Here is a 21,409-nt window from a genome sequence, read left to right as displayed (position 1 = left end):
ACTAACATTGTTTTAGTTTGTGCTTTTTTACAGATTTGTTAACATGTGAGAAACCGATAATTAAGAACAAAACATTAACAAATATAATCAAATTTCTTTTAAATCGAAATCTTGTATGAAGCATTTCAAGTAAGACATTTTTAAGGTCTCAAGATCGGTGGGTTGCTGTCACCATGATAATGCTGAAGACAAGTAACTGAGGATGACATGTTATCCTTTGTTGCAAATTATTTCTAAAGGGTGCTGTGAATCTTTTTTGAAATGTTATGACTAGTCTGAGTATTGCTCTGCCTGGCAAACCTTCTTCTTAACTGTCCTGAAGTAAAGTGCTACCACAATCACAGCATTTCAGTGCAGCGAATACTTCAAAAGTCCCAGTTTAATAACAAGTTTGTAAACGTGTTGTTTGTCAGATAATTTCAGTGCTCGTCTCTTCAAATGCCCATTGGCTTCCTCACTGGAATATGTGACTTTTCCAGAGACATCATCTGCTGAAAAGCTGTCTGTAATGCTGACAGGCTCAGTATTGCGATATGAATAAGCAAACAGTTACACAGGATGCTTTATACATACTGAGTTTTATTTCAAATCCAATTGATGCACATAGACACAAAGAGATGAGAGGAAGAGATGATTCAGTCTGGTGCTCACTGGGCCATTGTCACTGCCACAGTGGGGAATATTACTCCGTAGTCAGGCTTAACATCTGACCAAATCTATCTCTGTCTGCAGCTCCTCTCTCTCTCTCCCTCTCTCTCTCCCTCTCTCTCCCTCTCTCTCTCTCTCTCTCTCTCTTGTTTTTGCTTTGAAAAGGTGTTTCTGAGAAAACGCCTCATGTTACAATCGTATTATTGCATGAGTATATCAGCCCTTATTTTGTGTATTGATATATGTTAAATTGTCAATATGACAAAGGAGGAATCCATCTTAAACAACCTAATACAGAGCAAAAATAATTCAATATGTGCTGAAGCTCTTGCACATTATTAAAATAAAATACAGGATTTATCAAGTCCAGAATAATACATAAAATAAACATAATGAAACTGCTTTATCAATGAACAGTGGTTAAGTAATGGCCCAATAAGAAATCTGAATTCAACAAGTCTACCTGAGTAATATAATGGTTACTCAGAAAGAAGCTAATACTGCCAGCGCGTCTACTGTGCCTCTTATATAATGGTAGCTGGGGTAGGCTCCAGCCTCCACTGGATATGCAGTTAAAGGAATGAATTGGTGGAGATGGAAAATCAGAATGTCAAGGTCAAAATGACCTCTCTGCAACGAAAAACAAGTCTGTTTATTTTTTTAATCCAGCATTTCTGTATGCTGTTATATATATTCTTGAAAACATCCATCCATCCATACCCCGACCACATTTCAGACACACTGCCTTACACTCTCGTTTATTAGCATAGTTAAAACTGATTCGCAAACTGACAAGCTGAAACAGAACAATACAGAAATAAAAGCAACATAATGTAAAACACAAACTATAAAGTAAAATATAATAAAATATGACTAACCTAACACAATTCAAGATTCAGGGTTCATTTCATAAAATAAGAGCAATGAATAAAATTAATAAAATACAGAAATGCTTTAATGTTTAAATGTGATCTGTTCACTGTGAGTTCAGCTCAGTGTGGAAGTCTCTACTGGGGACTGTTTCACCATTTGTGCGCACCTCCTCTGCTCCCCACGGAGATAAAGTGAAGAAGATACAGGTGATGATGATCCTTGAACTGATTACAACTCATTACATTACTTTAAGTGCAATAAAATTGTATTTTAGTTTTCACAAAGGAGCTGTCCAATGTGTCCAGGCACTATGGAATTTAGTTTTATTTTGTTTTTCCATGACTTTTTCTCTGCTCTGACCCACACAGACAACAACTTCTATTTTTGTACTCTGGCGTTTCCTCTCCCGCTTTAATGAAATTCAGCATGTCTCACTTCATTCACCAGGAAAACTTGGTGGATGAGCAAGTGTGGCTGGAGCTGATTGGTGAAGGAAGGACCATATTGCATACTTATGTATAATAATCTGTAAATGAAAATATGATTGTTTTTTCAAATTTATGTATTTTTTGCATCAACATAGATTCATTTGAGGGGCTTGAGTTGTTTGTAGTTGTGTGTTTCATTAGGAGAAAACAATTAATGCAGACAAGGATACAAGCTGTACATTTTTTACACTTATCACAGTTATTTGCTAATTCCTGGGTGTGATTTAGACTTGGCGTGATGATTACATTTAGGTTAAAGTCCTCATTGTTGTCTGTGGTCAGTTATGAATAGATTGGGTGTATATCCTTTAACATTAAAAATGGTTTTATTTAATTCTAGTTATACTGGAAAGGGAATTCACCTTCACATTGATGTTAGATTTTATGCTAAACACCAGCCTGATTGAATTTATGAACACAGTTTTTTGTGTAAAGCCTTAAACTTGTGTTATCCAAGGACTGCTGATGTGAAACTTTTAAAACTGCACAGGTTGCAGTGTTTTAGTGAGTGGGAGTTCAAACAGCACAAAAGCACACAGAAGACAGGCACTCTGGATGAGATAATGACCGTGCCCTGGATCCATAAACAGCTCAAATCTATTATCAGGAATCTACATGAGTGCTGTCAGTATAGTAGTGAATGATATGTGACCAAGAGACAATATCAGTGAAACCTGGTAAATATAAAGTGAATGTAATATTTGTCAATGTTATATTAAAGTGAACTGTTCTCATTTCGCTGGAAACTTGCCCACAACATTCACAGACCCCTAGGGACTAAACAAAAACACAGTGTGAGATGAACACGCTCAAACGGGCCACTTTACTGTGACACAAAGACAGCTCTTGAGTCTTTCTGAGTCCTTTCCAGAAGCTGTAAGCTTTTCTTTTCTGTTTGCCCCTCTGGAGACGTTTTAAAATGATCGATTTTTACATTATTTTAATCCAGTGGACTGACGTGTTATTGGAAAGAGGAGTGATGGATATGGATGTGCAAGACTGGGCATTGATCACTGGGAGAAGGGAGGTCGGGTCGTTTCCCCGAGGATCCCCCTGACACGCACATACTTGCTCGCTGGTGGAGAGTGTTTATGCGCGTGAGCGCGAGCACGCATTAATTCGATGCGGTGCAGCTTTACCGAGAAGTTCATTTCCTATAAGAAATCTGTTGCCGCCGCATATCATTGTAACAAATGAATTTACCTGGTAGCTTTGGCACTGCATGCGTAAAGCAGCCGGTTTTGTGTTATATCCTCCTGATGACCAAACTCTCATCTGCAGATCTGATGCAAAGAAAATTGATTTTCCTCCCTGTAATAAGTGAGCTCCACTTGGAAAGCAGGTCTCTGTGCGGCTGTGTGCAGTTTGCAGCAAGTGGAGGATTAGGTGTGATGCTCATACGAGATCGCTGAGGATCAGCGCACGCAAGACGAAGTGAGAAAGCGTGCAGAGGTAAGCGCGTACTCGAGCTGTAAGCGTTTTTTTCCCCTGGAACGCGCACAGACAGACAGCGCTGCTGGTGAGACGGCAGACCGAGGAGGGCAGGAGAGAAGAAGGACGCACAGCGCAGACGCGTAGAGACAAAGTTCTCCCACATCGAGTTCAAATATGGTGCCAACAAATATGTGCGCTACAATTTCATGAAAGTTGAAGAGACGCACACATGGATTTATGTGAGGCGCGTTAGTGTCGTGGAGCCAAAGAGATATCCAGTCATGATTTGGGTCGTGGTTTTACCATTTTTTATTTCGTGCGCATTCGGGAACAGGACCGTGGAGCAGGTGCCGTTTTTTCACGGCCATGTATTTGAGAACTCGTCCCCGGGCTGCAGGGTCAACGGACTGAGCGTCCCATTAAAGCGACTCAACTCGCAAAGGCTGTGCGGTGCCGGGGAACCCAGCTCCGCGGCAGCGCATCTCAAACTCCTGGGAGAGGGCAGCGAGAATTTCCGTGTCTTTGCGCACCACAAACGGGGACATATTCTACTGAAGACTTCCAGGGTTCTGGACAGAGAGGAGCGTGCCGAATATGCGCTAGGTCTCGGTTTGTGTTGTGGTCAATGCGCGGGACTCTCCCGGGAAGAGGAAGACATGTCTCCACTAGTGTCTGAGGTGGCGTCCATCAAGGTGGACGTTTTGGACACTAACGACCACCAGCCCACTTTCCCCGGAGACGATGTGAAACTGAGCCTCGATGATGCCACTGCGCTCCGCATGGCGATCTACACGGTCACCGCGCGGGACGATGACAGCGGCAAGAACGCCGAGCTCATCTACTTTGCTCTGCCCAGAAACGGGAGTTTCTACGTGGTGCCCAAAACTGGTGACATCCTCCTTGTCGACTCCATCCTCGGCCTGGGTGAACCTATTAAATTTGAAGTGTTTGCCCGGGACCGGGGGTGGCCACCTCGCACAAGCCAGGGCATAACAGTGGAAATAAATCCACGGCAGTGGCCCGTGGCGCCCTCACTAAATCCCCAACCGGGAAAAGGGAAACCGAAATCGCAAGAGAAAGTACCAGCGAGAAAGTCCAGGTCAGTACTGGAATCAGATAGCCCAGTTTTAATCAACGTGTCCGAGGATGCAGGGATCGGTTCAGTGGTGATGAACCTGAACCCGGTGAGGTTTCAGTCGGCCACGTTTGAGCTGGTTGAGCCCGACGTGGAGAGCTCACCGGTCAGCGTAAGTCGGGACACCGGGGACATAATCATAACCCGGAAACTGGACCGAGAGACTGAGCCTCTAGTGGAGATCACCGTCAGAGTGCAGGATAAAAGAGGTGAGCAAAAGGCGATGTGCACGTGTGTGAGTGAGCAGCCCGGTCTGTGGATGTGTGGCAGTGAGAGTAGGAGAGAGAGAGAGTGAGGCTGCAATTGGACAGGACGGTTTGTGTGCGTTCCTTTTGCTACAAGCAGTGCCAAAATCCTAATTTGGACTGACTCTTACTCTTCTATCTTGTGTTTCTTTTCACAATGTAACTTGGTGTATTTTGTCACTTCGTATTGCATGCGTAAATACGCACGAAGATAGTGTGCATTTGCCCAGAGCTTGTATTCAAGGAAGGAAAAGGAAACTGCGATGGAAATTGCTCGATTTAAGATGATTTTCGTTTTTTGATTTTAGATATTTGGAAAATTACTCTACTGTAGAGTAGTCTATCCGCTCGGACAGGTTTCCTGTTCCTTTGCTGTAGCAAATACTTAACCTTGCAACCTCAGTGTTCAGAAACAGTGAATGGATGTGAGGCCACCTGGAAATGCTAAGGTCGAATGGTGAAATGAGAAAAGTTCTAGCTTGCTGTGGGGAGTCTGACTGTAAGCAATGTCAAAGTGTCATGTGTTTACAATCGAGGTTAAACTGGGTGACATTCATCAGTGCTGATGATGATTCACGTGCTAAGATAAATCAAGGGCTCCATGAATGTGTCGTGTGCCAGCAGCGACATATGCTGGGATGTCAGGGGAGAAGCAAGTCGCGTAACGGCCATCGTACCAACAGGTTAATTATCACCTGCGGACAGAAAAGAGCAGATAGACTGAAAGTTAACAAGCAGCCAGATTCACATTAATAAATGCATATGCAAAGGGATGAAACACAGAACTGAATATTACACTCAGTGCTGTGGACCAGACTTCAGAGTGGAAAAATATTATCATATATTATATATAAAAAAAAGTCTGATACTGAGTTTGCACATCTATCTGTGTGTATTTATCTTTCAGTCTGCCTTCATACATTTACTGGAAACACATTTGTTCCATTAAGACCAGTTAACAGCATTTGACTGGAGAAGAGACCCAATCAATGTGACCTGTTGGTGTTGGTAATGTGAGCTATCCTGATGCAGAAAATAAGCTGAGCCTGCTCCTAGCACACAGCGCTCATTTACACTGCCAGTAACGATCCACAATGCTGGCTATTTGTCAGAACAATTTCCTTTTGAAAACATCAAAACAGACACTCTGGTATCTGTCAATCTAGTATTTTAGTGCTAATTTACAGCTTTACAGCTATATATGTATGTGTGTGTGTGTGTGTGTGTGTGTGTGTGTGTGTGTGTGTGTGTGTGTGTGTGTGTGTGTGTGTGTGTGTCACGCATGCATAATGCTGTCATGTGTGCATTACAAACAATCATCTTCATGTTTAAATTGCATTGTCTAATGAATGCATATCCATACACATGAGTTGTGTGTATACCTCAGCCTTTCTCTGCAGGCATGAAGCGCAACTGCTACTTGGAAAAATATCAATTCATTGTTAAAACACAGAACAAGCTTCTTTTCATCCAGATTAAGTCAACCAAATGTTGATTAAAAACAAAAGATTAAAATAACAAGCAGGATTTAATCCAACATTCCACAATATTGACAATACTTACCTAATACTAATACTACAGGTCTTCTTCATGCTGCCAAACCACCTCTGACCCTGTGACAGTAACATGGGTTTGCTAGAGGTGTACTGTGGTGTCTGGCACTGGAAATTTGGCATCTGATCCTTTGGGTTCCATCAGTTGAAGAGTGAGGTACTGATTGAGTTAGTTCCAGTGAATCTCACCCTTCCTCAATCTGACTGAGGAAACACTGAGATATTGTTGGCTTCCTTTAGCTGGTCTTGAGCAGTTTTTTTTAGTTACATGGGCCAAGTTCTCCTGTGGGGGAGGCTTTTTCTGTTGGTCAGTGCCACTGGTGAGGCACGAGGAGAGGGTTTGGGCAAGGGGGTAGCAATATTTATGTCCATGGTACCAAAAACGTCACTGTACAATCTTTCATCAGTGCTAGTCCCTCCAGCTGGTGTATGTTCATGCATACACAGGGAGCATTTAGAAATTGCAGAAACAATACACTGCAAACTTCACAGAGTTGTGTTATCAAATGTCTTCACGCAACAATAGCTACAACTCAATAACTAATAATTAAAGAGTTTAACAGTACAGTGCCAGGAAATTTAGCTTAACCACCAGGGGTCTCCACTGGTCCTTGACATGAATTTGATCCCAAGACTTTACAAAAACATTAAAGCTATTTAAGGCATTTAAAAATGATTTCACCAATAAATTTCCCCTCAAATAAAGCAAAAAAGTATTTTCCCAAAAAAGTGATAAATGCTAATCAGCAAGAGACAACTGATATGGGAAAATATGACAACTGAGTCTTTAAGAGTAAAAGTTAAAGTTGAATATTTTCTCTTTAACATTTTGAACAATCCTCGCACATTTGATATTCAGTTCAACAAAAAAGTAAATGTAATGCCATGTAGTAAAACTTAGGTTTCAGATAGATAGACAGGAGTCTTGACATTAACCTTTAGTGCATTGTATATAACGTTTTAAGTTAAAGAGAAATAATCACTTTAACTGTCTGATGAAATTAGTTAGTAGCTGATGTTTCCTCCCCTACAGGCTGTCAAAAGTTAAACTAGTTCCATCTTTCTTGATAGGCAACTAGAAGACGTTATTATTATTTTCACAAATTAGCAGGCATCAAACAGACACATATAGGACACAGTTTGCAAAAAAACCCCTCAAACAACTCTTGTCAAGAATGAATTGGTGGAGGGAGAATGAAACAAAGCAATGTTTTATTTTTCATTTTTATTTAAAAGATGTAAAACTATGTATGAGAGGTGGGGACAGAAGCGTCCCCTGTATTTTTATGAAATGAAAAGTTTATTGCATGGAAACACTTGTGCTGAGATGAAGCCGTCTTCTGTGAAGCAGCCAGAAAAAGTGTAAAATGGCTTAGTGTATTTGAAAGCTAAAGGACATCTAATGTTGATTTTATGTGACCAGATCCTCTGTTAGTTTGGGTAATTGATTCCTGGATGTCCGTTGGGTGCAACTATATTTGAATTTGATTTTGTCTAACAGAATGTAAGTTAAAGCAAATTTTTAGTGAGAGTTGTTGCCTAAATGGATGGGGCTTAAAAAAGCCTAAAAGCTTTTATAAGTTTGACTGAAGAGGAAGAATAGAGGGGCCTTGAAATACATAACCGTGATCTAATTGTTTACTGCTACACGCTAAAAGACAGCAAGTTATCATCTCTGGGTTTAGCAGTTGGGGACGAGGCTGGATCACCTCAGAGTCTCAAGCGCGAGGAACGCATCATCAGTTCGGTTGTTGGTGGCTCGGCTGAAGTCTTTTAATCCGTTTGGAGTGGAGAGTCCTGCTGGAGCCACGACCTCCCTCCATCTGCTCGCATTATCCCTGTAATCCCATCTCATTCTCTCTGTCTGTCTCTCTGTCGCGCACTTCTCTCTCCTCTCTGTGTCTCTTTGCTCTCTTACTTTCTCGTTCTTATTTTCACTCTCACTCCAGGGATTTAGGTTTGAGTGGAGGCTCAGTTTAAGACTGTGAGGGAGAAAGCTCCTAACATGATTCTTCGAGGAACAGACGTGTTTTTTGGGGGAGGGGGAAACCGAAAGCCTTGTGTCAGGATCTGAGATAGCGTTTGAGGTCCGCTTCACAACTGCTGCTGAGCTTCCACAGTGTTAAGTGTGTGTCTGCTTGTGTTACTCGTGTTGTGTGTGTGTAAGCAAACAAATCAGTCCACACAATCACATTGTGAGATTTGTTTTTCTTTTGTGGTGGATGATCATGGAGCTGGCATGCTTAAGATTAGGGTAAATCTCCATGGAATGAATAAAAATCAGTGGCACGTCCTCCTATGTGAAAAAAGCTGTACAAAGGTTTTTTCCTTCAATTGTTTTTACTGGTTTCCTTTCCATGCACAGCTGCTCTTCATTTCAAACAAGATAATACCACTCCCTGCTTTTATTTTCCCAACATAAACCGTGTGTGGGCTTGAGTTTGATATCCCTAGCCCCTCATTTTCACAAGTCGTTTAATACTGTGCCAACCCCTATAAGAGCACCAAGTGAGTAGCCCATTAATTTTCCCCAAAGGGTCTTCCTTCGTCTCTAAAACAGCCAGTATGAGACTGTTCTTTGACTGCAGTGACTTCTGTTGGCACAATGATTAATGAAATGATTAATTTGATTAATTAGTCAAATGATTAATTTGGTTAGTCATGCAGAAGTTCTTTTTCTGTCTTTATAGTTTCTCCTTCCACCACATTTTTCGTGTGCCACGTCTGATTCTCTTCTCCTGCCTGAACTAAACACCAATATCCTTCATAATTTACTTAACTAATGCATCATCAGATTTACATTTATTTGTTTTTGTTCATTGTATTTATTTTTGACTTTTTTTTTAGTGTATTCACATATTTGTTTCATTATATTGCATTTTATCTTGTTGAACTTCATATCATTGTACTTGTTTAGGCTACATCAATCATTACAGAGGGGAACTCTGTAATTATTCTTTACCGGGGGTTGGTCAATGTACTACAAGTTTCAAACTGGCCAACATATGTCTACACATAAATATATTGGCAGCCACTGGCAACATATATATCCACCTAAATAAGCAAAAAGGAAAAAGATATGATCATAAGTCCACATATTTCTTTGTTTTTTTAATAAGGTATCAAAAATGTATGTTTCAGGCCTGATTTTAAAACGAATATTTAACAACACTATGCAGTTTTTTGTACTTGATTGTTGATTTAGCCACCTCCAATGTTGGTGCTATTTATTTGGCCTTTTCAGTCTAGTGCTGGTCCACGTCACTTCCAGTAAGACCTTCATATCGAAGGTTCAAATGAACAATTACCAAATGCAAGCTCAATCTTGGAATAATCTCCAGATCTTTTTCTTTTTCATTCATCAGTTTCACTTGATTTATCTAAGTAAATAGTTAAACAAACATAATCGTTTTCATATGATACAATAAAATAAAAGTATTTTTCATTAGGCAATTTGCACTATTAAGTTACCCATCTAATCTGTGTCAAAGGTTTATTACGATCTTGAACATTTTCAATTTTCTGTAAGTTTGTGGTAGAAATATTACAGAGAGGGAAAATAAACACCAGGAAACAAAACACTTCAAACCAACGTTATTCATGCGGCTTTCATTCCTATGTAGCAAGAACTAGCGCCATTTTGTGCGTAATGTTTTCTAGGGAATTTTGATTCAGTGTGTGTCTGCTTTTGTGTGTTCATCTGTGCGTGCAGACTGTGCGTGCATGCATGGGATTTTAGTTAATGAAGAGAAACAGCTGGCTCTAATCAAGAGAACTCCAGATTTCTGCCACTCTCCACTAAGCCAAAGACACACAGATAGACATAAATGAAGATATATGAGCAAAAAGTGTGTCAACACAAAGGCTAAAATAAACTGCATTTTTAGGCTATTTGGTCATGAAAGTACATGCAGAACGCATCTCAAAAACAAACACACACGCGCACACACACACACACACTGTACATTCCTCACAATATCCAACATTGTGATTATTGTGCATTCTGGGTTGCCAGAATAACATTCCAGACAGATGGCAATAAGGGAAGCCTGTTAGCTGCATATGTTACTCATCTTTTGTTTATTGAGATGAAACAGTCTGCATCCATTTGTTCCTTCGAAGAGCATAAATAGCACACACTTGGTCTTCTGCGCACACATGTGTGCGTGGACCATAAGTATGCATGGATGGTTAGCTGACTTAGCCCTCACAAACCCGATGTGACGACACAGGTTTTTTTGCCTTATTTAATTGCATTTTGTTTTCTTACATACATATAAAAACCCCACAGGGATGCACAGTCAGCCCAAAAAGCTCAACTTATCATCCAGAGAGACTGTGGTTTCATCAAGGAGTTACACCATTGCTAAACAGCATCACAGAAGAGACTTTGACAAACTTTGGCTGCTTGGCTTCTTTACCCAATTACTCTCTTCAGCACTGAGGAAGTCCTGTTTTTGTGCCTATAATGTATACAGTTCATTAAGAAACATCAAGATGTAAAAGTTTACAACATGCTATCAGAGCAAAGCATCCAAAGCCTGAATTGTTCTTATTTGCTGCATCACAGGGTCTTGTTTTCTGTGACTGCGATGTCTGGTGCAAAGAAAAACACATAATTTGAGTCAACTTGAGTTTCCTTATCTCACATTTAGATTTTGCAGGTCTTTTACTGTCACCAAGGTTTGTCAGCTGCAGTTGCTAGTAATCTCAGATGCTGTCAAACGTGCTATACAAGCCATAATTTTTTCACAAGCGCAGTTCCCAGGTTAAATAGACAAACTGTAATAAAATAATAGGAAAATAATTTTCTGGTTAAGGTTTACATGGTCAGTCTGCTTAATCCACGTTAAAGATGTTATGTTTGGTAATGAGACCAAAGCTCTCGGTAAACTTAATTACCAGTGCTGTGCATGAATGTGCTCATGTTTTCAGTAAACACTGAACTGAAAAGAATGTGTTTGCAACTAAAGAATGTGGTGTGGACCAGCGGTCCCTGACCCCCGGGCCTCGGACCGGTACCGGTCCGTGAGTCGTTTGGTACCGGGCCGCGAGAGTTGAGGCTTAGGTGTGAAATGTCTGGTTTTCAGGGTTTTTATCGGTTTTCAGCGTTATTTTGTTATCGTTTTTATCGTTAACTCGGTTTTCCTGGGTCTTTTCACGTGTGTAATGAATAAATCTTCTTTTTTTCGGTACTGGTACTGGTTTTATTTTGTTGTATTCATCCGCGACACCTTAAAGGCCGGTCCGTGAAAATATTGTCGGGCATAAACCGGTCCGTGGTGCAAAAAAGGTTGGAGACCGCTGGTGTGGACATTGAACGACTCATAGTTAAGCCTAATCAACAATACAGCTTATAAAAATTTTATGGAATTTTAGAATGGAAGTGTCTATGTGTTCCAATAAAAAACAAATACATCTGACAGTGTTATGCAAATTGTCCCCTAAAAACAAGTCATCAGGTGTTTATGTTAACAAGGAATCTTTTTCAAAGGGCAAGAACGGGACCTAACGACCATAATGTTCCAGTTGTAACCCGATCTGTTTAAGGTTGTCCTACTTTATGTGGTAAAAGATAGACTACTTGTATAGGTTTAGCTTGGCTTTTAAAAGTAATCTCTGTGAAGTCAATATAATATGGAGTAATTCATTTACACTGGGAAGCAGCAGAGTTTGGGGGCTGTGTGGACAGGGCAACATTGACCATATGAATGTGACGTCTTTTATTTTTGAAATTGTGAACTAAAAAAGTGAACTAGTTAATTGTGTGAACTGAACTGCGAAGTAGCTCCTGTGAAGCTTGAACTTGCACAGCACTGCTTATTACACAGACTTTACATCCTTTGTGGTATTGTTTCTCATTACATCTCAAGTCTTGTTATACTGTAATTTACTGTCCTCACTCACTCTGTCGGGCTTTACAGAAGATAAACATGACAGATGTGATTTTCTTTTAAATAGACTTTTCACTCCTTCCACCATCTGTCATTGCCAGAATCTCTGAAAGCTTTAGCATCATTTGTTCAGTAAGAGCAGCAGCTTCTTCCTGTTTTGTGACACAGACCAGCTCGAGTCGCTTCCAAATCAGACTGCACCGCAGACACTAAAAGAGGATGCCAAGATTCTCTGAGCTTAGCTGGTTTCTTAAAGGAAGCTATAGTAAAGTTAATGTGGTAACGATAATCTGTCAAACTCGGGTAATGTCAACCACAAAAAGGACTTCAGTTTCAATACAAATGCATTTACCTTTCAGGTACGTTCAAATTCTGACAGTCAACTGTCAACAACAATGACCTCAAGACACTTTATATTGTAAGACCCTACAATGTTAAAAAGAAATGATTTTATATGTGAGGAGAGGATGCTGCATTCAATTCTGACTTTAAGAAGTACCAAAGAATAGAAGCTAATATGGGAGGAAAAACGTTTCTGTCTCTAGTCCTAGTTAGTAAACTCATAGCAGCATACTTAATTAGAAAGATTATGCAAATGTATAAATGCTGTCCTATTTCTTTAATGTGCGTGCACAAGGACATGTCCTGATCAGAAATGACTCTATTATTTACCACAATGTTACTGGAGGCCAAGGTAATGCAATCTAAACTAAGTATCTGGTTGTACACCATATTTCTTTCAGATTTTTAGTGCCGAATACAGTAACCTCAGTTTTGTCTGAATCTACAAGGAGTCTTTGTGTCTATAAGCCATGTAATTAGTTTAACTAGTTTATTTGTAGAATCTGGCTTTATGGATAAATAAAGCTAGATATCATCTGCATAGAAATGAAAACATATGCAGTGTGTCTAATAATATTATTTAATGGAAGTATGTATAATGTAAAAAAAAAAACACTGGTTCCTCACAGGGTTCATTTTAATATTGTGTGTGCAGAAGGCTCCCTGTTTACATGCACACACTGGAATCTATCAAGTAGAGATGATCAAACGACTGCAGCAACATGGCTTGTTCTCATTTCTGTGGTAAAATATTGTGGTCAGTGGTATGAAATGCTGCACTGAGATCTATCATGGCAAGCAAAGAGATGAGTTCACTGTCAGAGGCCAAGTAAATAATTTGTAACCTTTGCTAGTGCTGTGTTTGCACTATGATGTACTCTAAATCATCACTGTAACTCTTCAAATGAACTATTCCTCTGCAAACGATGAGTTAACTGTTTGACAGCTACTTTTCCAAGGATTTCTGAAGTAAAAGGAAGGCTCGAAATTGGTCAGTAATTAGTTAAAAACTGTCGGATTTTTTAAGTAATGATTTAATTACTGCCACGCTAAAAAGCCTGTGCTGCATAGTCTGTTAATAAAGATAGATTAGTCACATTTAAAATTTAAGCATTATTGAATGTGAAACTCCTTTGAACAATCTTGTAGTCGAAACCATCAAGGCACATGATGGTTTAGAGGAAGACATTATAGATGTTAACTCACAAAGATCGATAGAAGAAGTTACTGTACTTAAGATCTATGTGGGATGGCTGAGAATATTTTTTTCTCTAAAGGTTAAAATATTATATGTGAAGACATTAATAAAGTCATTTCTAGTTAAAGTTTGAGGAATAGTCAATTGATTCTTTGTCAGCCCAGCTGCAGTGCTGAAAGGAAACTTTGGACTGTTCCTGTTTCCTCGATCAGTGCCAAGTAGTCAGATGCCCCAGCTTTATAGAGGTTTTTTTCATAGACTTTTAGATTAACACCATTGTCCACAATAACATGCTGCAGTTTAAAGTCATGTGAAGATGAACTGACATTAAGAAAGCACAATTCCCTCTAAAGACCTGCGGTTGCTTAATAGTAAAATAAATCTCTGAAAGAAGTTTGTACTCAAACTCAGCCCTGACTTGCAATCCAATGTCAAATAACTAATTCAACTTATCTATTTTCATTTATTGATTTCACACTTTATGGTCAGAACATGCACATTTCGAGTTCTGTTCATTGTGCAATGAATAGTTTAACCAATACTCTCGTTTATCACTCAGTGCACCAAGCTCTTATTGCATCAAGAGAAGGTTACTGTGCAGCCGTTTGTCACTGCAGTCTGATTGTTTGAGGATCAGGTAGTCAAGATGCACTGGGCTCTAGTGGAAACCAATATAAAGACAACAGGTGAATTGGTTATCTGGTCGCTCTGCTACAGAGTTGTGTAATAATGATCAAGGACAAGGCCTTGTAAAGAAATACAATGTTATTTCCATAACCGAAGCCCTGGAGACTGCAGCATAAAAGCTTACAGCTGGCAGCTAGAGCGAGGTGATGTACCTGAGAGGCAGAAGCCTAAGGGATAAATGGCCTGTTCGAAGAGTGCAGGTCTGGCTTTAAAAATTCAAAAGGATATATTAGCTGAGAGCTGGGTTGTTCAAGTCAAGTAAGAGATGCAGCAGATGATAGCTTTAACACAGAGACAGAGGGACTTGATCATGTTGTAAAAACTCTTTTTTAATTCTAATAAATCTAGAAAGCTTGTGATGATTATCTAAAATATGCATGTATAATGCCTGTTTTGACCTCTTTGGACCACTGCGGTTTCATGGGCACCTGTCGCAGCTAATGAATGAATAGTGTGACATTATAGGAAATTAGCCTATTTGCTTTCTTGCTGAGTTAATGAGAGGATCTTTATCACTCTCATGTCAGCCTAATAAAGACAGAGCTATGCATCCAGTAGACAACTTGCTCGGCTAAGCAGTGGAAGAGTGTGGGAACAGCTTACATGGGTCTATGTGTATATAACAAAATCACCTGTTCCTACAGTATAATAACTTCAGTGTATGTCACCTCTTAAAGCTCTTTAAGAGGAGACTTTTTTAAAAAACTGTAAAAAAAAAGAAGCTAAAATGCTACTGACTATATATTTAATGGGGAAGCTCAATGAGATAATTCGATTTCAAAGTTCTATCCATCTACACACACCCTTCTGTCTGTCTGTCTGGTGACAGTTATGCAAATTCCTGATACTATGACTGCTAATTCATTTTCATTGGGAGGACAGACTTTGCTGGAAAGAAATAACTGTGTTGCTATTAATTTGCTAGTCCATTTGCATAGTCCCCCCCTCCCAAAAAAAAATTTAAATAAAATAAAAAATCATTATGAATAATTCATTGTAGTTAGCAGCAACAATTTGTGCCAAGATCAACCCCAATTACTGAGTAATAAATTTGATATTTGGCATAGCGCTTACCTTTTTAATGGAATTTCAACTGTTTTACAATGTCACCCTCTGCTCCTTTTTATGCCAGGCTTCTTCTTGTGAGTTACAATCCGCCATTTATGTATTTTAATGCGAGTAATATCAGCTGTCTTATCATTTAATAATCAACATATTTCAGTTTTCCTGCAGAGTTTAAATTGCAGTGTTTGATTTAAAGTAATCATCATATGTGGCGTGACTATTAAGTAAAGAGCCTAGACTTATTTAAATTGAACCAGTATGAGCCACATTATTCAACAGTCACATTAATGATGTGAACGATCTAAAGTGAGTCAGTAATCCTGAGTGTTGTGCCATAAGTGTAACCGTGAAACCCATAATGTGATGTCGTTTTTTGTCTCTTTTATTTTTACATATTTCTTTCAGTCACATCATATCATCATTTTTTTAATTATATCTCCATTTAAATGTCTAAGTATTAATCAAAAGCACATCTGCTGCTTTGTGGCTCTGTAGTTGAAACTGTAATTTTTATGATTTCTTGCAGATATTACATGTTCAGCCTTCATAGCTGTTCAGAAGACAGCAGGTTGGTGTTTTTGGATATGGCTCAACTAATAAAAGCTACAGTAAAATGGGCATTTGGTAAGAACTAATTCAGCCAGGCTTTATTTGTTTGTGTCTATACAACAGGAAGATTCATTTCAATATATCACAGCCTGCCATAGAGTATGGATTAATTATTCTATATACTTTAAGTAAGGGATTAAATTCAGAGGTAAATGAGAGCAGGAGTCAACTCCTCTGCATGCTGTGTAAAATCTTTATTTATTTATTTATTTACTTATTTATTTTTCATTACAACAAACCTTGGCAGGTAAATCAAGATGAAATATGGCAAACACTGATTTCTATCATTCTTATTACTGTTATTATCAAAATAAAGTTGTTGGTTTTAGGAACAAGTGACTCAAAACAAAACAATCAAAAGGAAATGAAAAGACTCCCATTAATTAATGTCTCTTGTTGTTCAAGGAGTTTGGTTTTCATTATTGCGGTAATTGATTTTTGTTTTTATTTTCCCTTATCTCACAGGTAGAGTGTTAGCAGTTCAGTTCCTGATGAACAAGCAGTATTTTTCCAAAACTGGCAATAAGAAAAAAAAAAATAGATCAAATGCAACAATCTAACACAATGTAATTTGATGTAATGATTTAACTAATATAATGCTGCCACTAGCTTCACTGTTTTGCCAAAAAAATGAAAAACAGCAAACCACCTTTTGAGAACTGCTTCAGTTTTGTTACAGTTGAATAGCCTCTTGTGTAATTTGCACCATCTGTTGCTGCTTCAAAAATGGAGGACAGTTTGGTCCTTGGCCCACATCGTTGGCTGATGAAACCTTTTCCAGAAATGCTCGATCACCAGCGAAGCATAACAAAACTACAAAAAAGAAAACAGAGTAATATTTCTTACAAAAAGGCAATAGTGGCTCTCCTAAAATCTCCCCCTAAAATTGACTTGTAAACATCAGCTCTGGGTATAATGCAGGGTGCTTGATGAATCAGCTGAAATAGCAGATCTAAGGCACTCGTGATAACGAGACTAAAGTGTGTTTCCCCAAATGTAACAGCATTTTCAAACCTATCATCTGTTTATTCTGGTCCAGATCAGGTGAAGTACCATGGCACATTTACACAAATGCTGGGTTGCACTGCAGAGTGCAAATTCTCAAGTGTGCCTCATTTTATCAGTGGAGCCACACAACAGCAGTCTTTTCCCTCAAAAATGTTGAATGACAGACATGCTCTCGGCGTCAGCCAAGGTAACGCATCATTGCTTTTAAAGTCATCATTTGGTTCATATGTTCTCATTCTACTGGAAACTCCAAGTCTGGTCGCCTTCTTGATAAAATCTCGGTCTGTATTCTAGACTCTCATTAGTGCAGACAAATCCAACAAGGGATAAATGGCTTTAGGTTTAAAGCAGCTTCTTTAAACCAACTGGGCTCGAAATGCTTCAGGAGTCTCTGACAGTTGCATCACCTGGGTGAACTTTTATTCTTTCAGTATATGGATTTGCAAACCAAAGCCCATGTAAGAGATTTAACAGATTTTAGAAACAGTAATAGTGTATCCAGGACACACTGATATAATTATGCTGAGGAAACCCCGTCTTTAAAAGATATTTGATGTTAATATGTCAGTAACCTCTTTCCTCAGTGCCTTCTTCTCCTTGGAGAAGGTTGTCAGCCATGCTACAGTCATGTTGCCTCTGTAGCTCATTCTTAATTGAAGTGTGCATTGCTGTAATGTGGTGAGAGTAGCTTATTTATTTGTGTGGGTAGAGGCCACAGGGTAGCTTCCTCATGTCGAGCCTTACTGCCAGCTTTTGCTGCAGCGGGATCAATTAATGTCTGCGTGAGTGTGTCTGTGTGTAATTGCAAGTGTGTGTGTGGGAGGGTCAGCACATGTTTGGATCAAACAAGTATGTGCACACATGAGTGTGTGTGGTGTAAGACATCTCCCCCCTCCCCCCGTTTAACTGCTGCCCTGCAGCATCTCCTCTAATATGCTGAGCACACAGGAGGGTTCCCCTTTGCTCTTCTTCCTCGTTGTTTCTTTTCTGTTTACAGACATGCAAACTTTCTCTTGCTTTTTTTTTTTCTTTTGTGCTTAATTTTAAGTGTTTTTTCCATCTTACATCGTTGTGCCCAGAACGTGAATTAGCGGCACACTGTTCCTTGTGTTTATTCCAAGGCCATCGAACAGCTCGTGTAGTGTATGCTGTCTGCTTTGTTTTGTTCACCTAAACCACCAAATCTTTCTTTCTTTATGTTCCTTTTGCCTTATTGCTCCTATATTTTCACTTTGTTTTCTGTCCTGGTTATGTCAAGCACCCTCTTCTGTCTTTTAGCACTATCTCCCCTGCTGTCTTTAGCAGCTGTTTTTAACTATTTTCCCATTTTTCTCTCCCTGTTCTTCCCATACCATTATTTTTTTTTCCAAAGCTGTTGGTATCTATGTTTGCTTTATACACATTTTCTTCATTTATTCATCCAGAATAACTTTTTTCCAGAAAGAGACGCACGTCTTTCTCGGTCTCTCTCTTTCTGTTGCTGCAGCTCACGCTATCAATGTGAGTGATTGTGCAATCCTGCAGCGCGTTAAAGACATGAGGAGACTGTCAAACAGATCAATAGACAGTGTCTGAATACGTCTTCCAACCCCTTTACACACATCATTGAACAAAAACACACAAATATAGAAAAACACATGTCGGAAAACATCCCAGGAATTGCATACACACAATGAAACAAATGCATCAACATGCGTTATACACAGGCAAAAATAGATGTATGGATAACACAATCATAAAATGTACAGACTTACACTGATATTACAGAGATTTTTTCATTTAGATATGGATGCACATTTAAGCTATTTGTATGGGTCACCAAGACAGGAGCAGTGATTGTTGTGCTTCAGAGTGATTGATTTTCCATCTTAACCGGAGGTTCTCAGTTCATCTGATTAAAGACAGACAAGTTGCGAATTACAGATTGGAAGCTACTCTTTCTGACTCTCTCTCACACACACAGACAATAAAGTACTGCAAGTGGCTGATCTTATCTTTGCCCTACAGTTGTGGCCACTGCAAAAAGTAGAGCTACATCACGTACCACAGTGTTTGTCAGCTCATCCCTCAGCTTGAATCTGCTCCAACACAGAGGGTAGAGAGCAGCAGCAGACCAGTAAAAGTAGACCTTTGTAATGGCTGCATCTGCAAATGGTGTCTCGATCGTATTTTATAAATTTAGCTGACATTTTTATATCCATTGTGGTTTTGAATAAGTTCTTTTGAGTGGCCAAACAAGCAGGCGATAGCAAATATGCAAAGGTCAGAGCTGCAGTGGTTTCACAGTATTAGAAAGATGACCGTGAGAATGCTTGCAGGGCAAAAGGAGTCAAGACTGAAAATGACAAAAGGCCCAGAAGGGAGGTATAGGTTAATTTTTGTAGTTTAACTGAGCATGTAAATCACTTAATTCAAATATAATTACAAAAGGTCTACATTACCTCCTAACTGAACCAGCAGTGGGAGTTTGATAGTGATTTATTATGAAAACAGAGCAGGGTAGAAGAATTAGCAGAGGAAATTCTGAGATAATAAACAAGCATTTTTATCAGGTTAAAACTATGTTCTAAGTTTAGCAAGGCTGAGCTAAGAATTGTACTTTTTATTTTAAAGTACGTGATATGCTAATAAACCACCTGATGTTTACAGGTTTCTCAGATTATAAATCACAGCTTCACTGAAAGAACCCACAGACATGGAAAACAGCCAAAACAGATCCACTGAGGGGGGGAAAAGTGGCTCTAATAGTGGCCCAACAAGTTTTCTAATAGTCTTAAGTAAAATTACGGAGAAAGAGAACCATTTATTGACAAAATTATAACATGTCTACACATAAACACAGAAAAGAGTTTTCCACAGCTATTATTTTAACTCAAATCACAAATAAAGCTGACAGAAAAGAAAACGGTGCTGCTGCTAATATTTTATACATATATATATATATATATATATATATATTAGGGGTGCAACGATATTCGTATCGATATTGAACCGTTCGATACAGTGCTTTCGGTTCGGTACGCATATGTATCGAACAATACAAAATTTTTAATTTATTTTATCAACTTTCCTTCTGACGATGCTGTCTGTGTTGAGCGCTCAGTGAATCTGCGTTCGACTACTCCGCCTAGGCTGCACTGTCGAGCGCAGATCCACTGAGCGCAGGTCAAGCTAGCGAGACAGAAGTTAAGCTCTCCCTGCAACATGGCAAATTGAACCTCCCCAACCCTCATTCAAATCTGGCGTTTGGAACTATTTTGGTTTTAATGTGAAGTATGACAGTAAAACAGTATGTCAGATGTGCCACGCAATGCTCAATTGGTGGGAAGGAGTGCGTTACACTTTACATTATACTTGGCTAGTATAATGTAAAACAAAGCATACTTTTATAAAATCTATATTCCAGTGTAGACATACAAGATTATTCTACCAGACAGGCTACATGTGGACATCTTTATTACCCAAAGCAATGGATGAGTCTGTGATGGATCTTTCACACACTGGTGGAGGGAAGCTACAGTTGTAGCCACAGCTGCCCTGGGGCAGACTGACAGAAGTGAGGCTGCCATGTCGCGCCATCGGCCCCTCTGGCCATCACCAGTAGTTGAGGTGTTTACTGTTACTGTAGCTCAGGAGGTAGAGCAGGTCACCTACTGATCGGAAGGTTGGAGGTTCGATCCCAGGCTCCTCCAGTCTGCATGCCAAGTATCCTTGGGCAAGATACTAACCCCAAGTTGCTCTCCGATGCATCCATCGGAGTATGAACGTGTGTGAGTGTAGTTAGAAAGCACTCAGTATAGAGGTAGTGCTTGTTAGGATGGGTGTGACTGGGTGAATGCGGCGTGTTGTATAGAGCGCTTTGAGTACTCCGGGAGAGTAGAAAAGCGCTATATAAGAATCAGCCCATTTACCATTTGCTCAAGGACACAACAACCGAGACTGTCCGAGCCGGGGCTCGAACCGGCAACCTTCCTATTACAAGACGGAAGCCAACTCTTGAGCCACAGAAATTTCCCTTCTTAAAGATGGGGACCACCACCCCGGTCTGCCAGTCCAGGGGTACTGCCCCTGATCTCCACACAACATTGCAGAGGTGTGTCAACCAGGACAGCCTTACAATGTTCAGAGCCTTCAGGAACTTGGGGCGGACCTCATCAACACCAGGGGCTCTGCCACCAAGGAGTTGTTTAACTGCCTCAGTGACCTCGCCCCCGGAAATTGGCGGGTTAT

General features: G+C 39.7%; 1 protein-coding gene across 1 annotated transcript in view; it reads left to right on the top strand.

Annotated features, from left to right (window-relative positions):
- The first annotated feature begins 3,552 nt into the window (after positions 1-3,552).
- The window catches only part of LOC147338539 (neural-cadherin-like), a 326,059-nt gene continuing 308,202 nt past the window's right edge, over positions 3,553-21,409 (top strand). The window contains exon 1 of the mRNA XM_086300701.1: positions 3,553-4,787. Within this exon, the coding sequence (XP_086156827.1) occupies positions 3,650-4,787 (1,138 nt within the window). The 5' untranslated portion in view covers positions 3,553-3,649. The remainder of the gene's footprint in view (positions 4,788-21,409) is intronic.

This window comes from Aulonocara sp. 'chitande type north' Nkhata Bay, linkage group LG1 (assembly GCF_057382095.1).
Source record: "Aulonocara sp. 'chitande type north' Nkhata Bay isolate Kocher_YH1m ecotype deep benthic linkage group LG1, A_spYH_male_GT1.1, whole genome shotgun sequence".
NCBI classification, from domain to species: Eukaryota; Metazoa; Chordata; class Actinopteri; order Cichliformes; family Cichlidae; genus Aulonocara; species Aulonocara sp. 'chitande type north' Nkhata Bay.
Note: the sequence above shows the minus strand (reverse complement) of the source record. Positions and strands in the feature narration are given on the sequence as shown.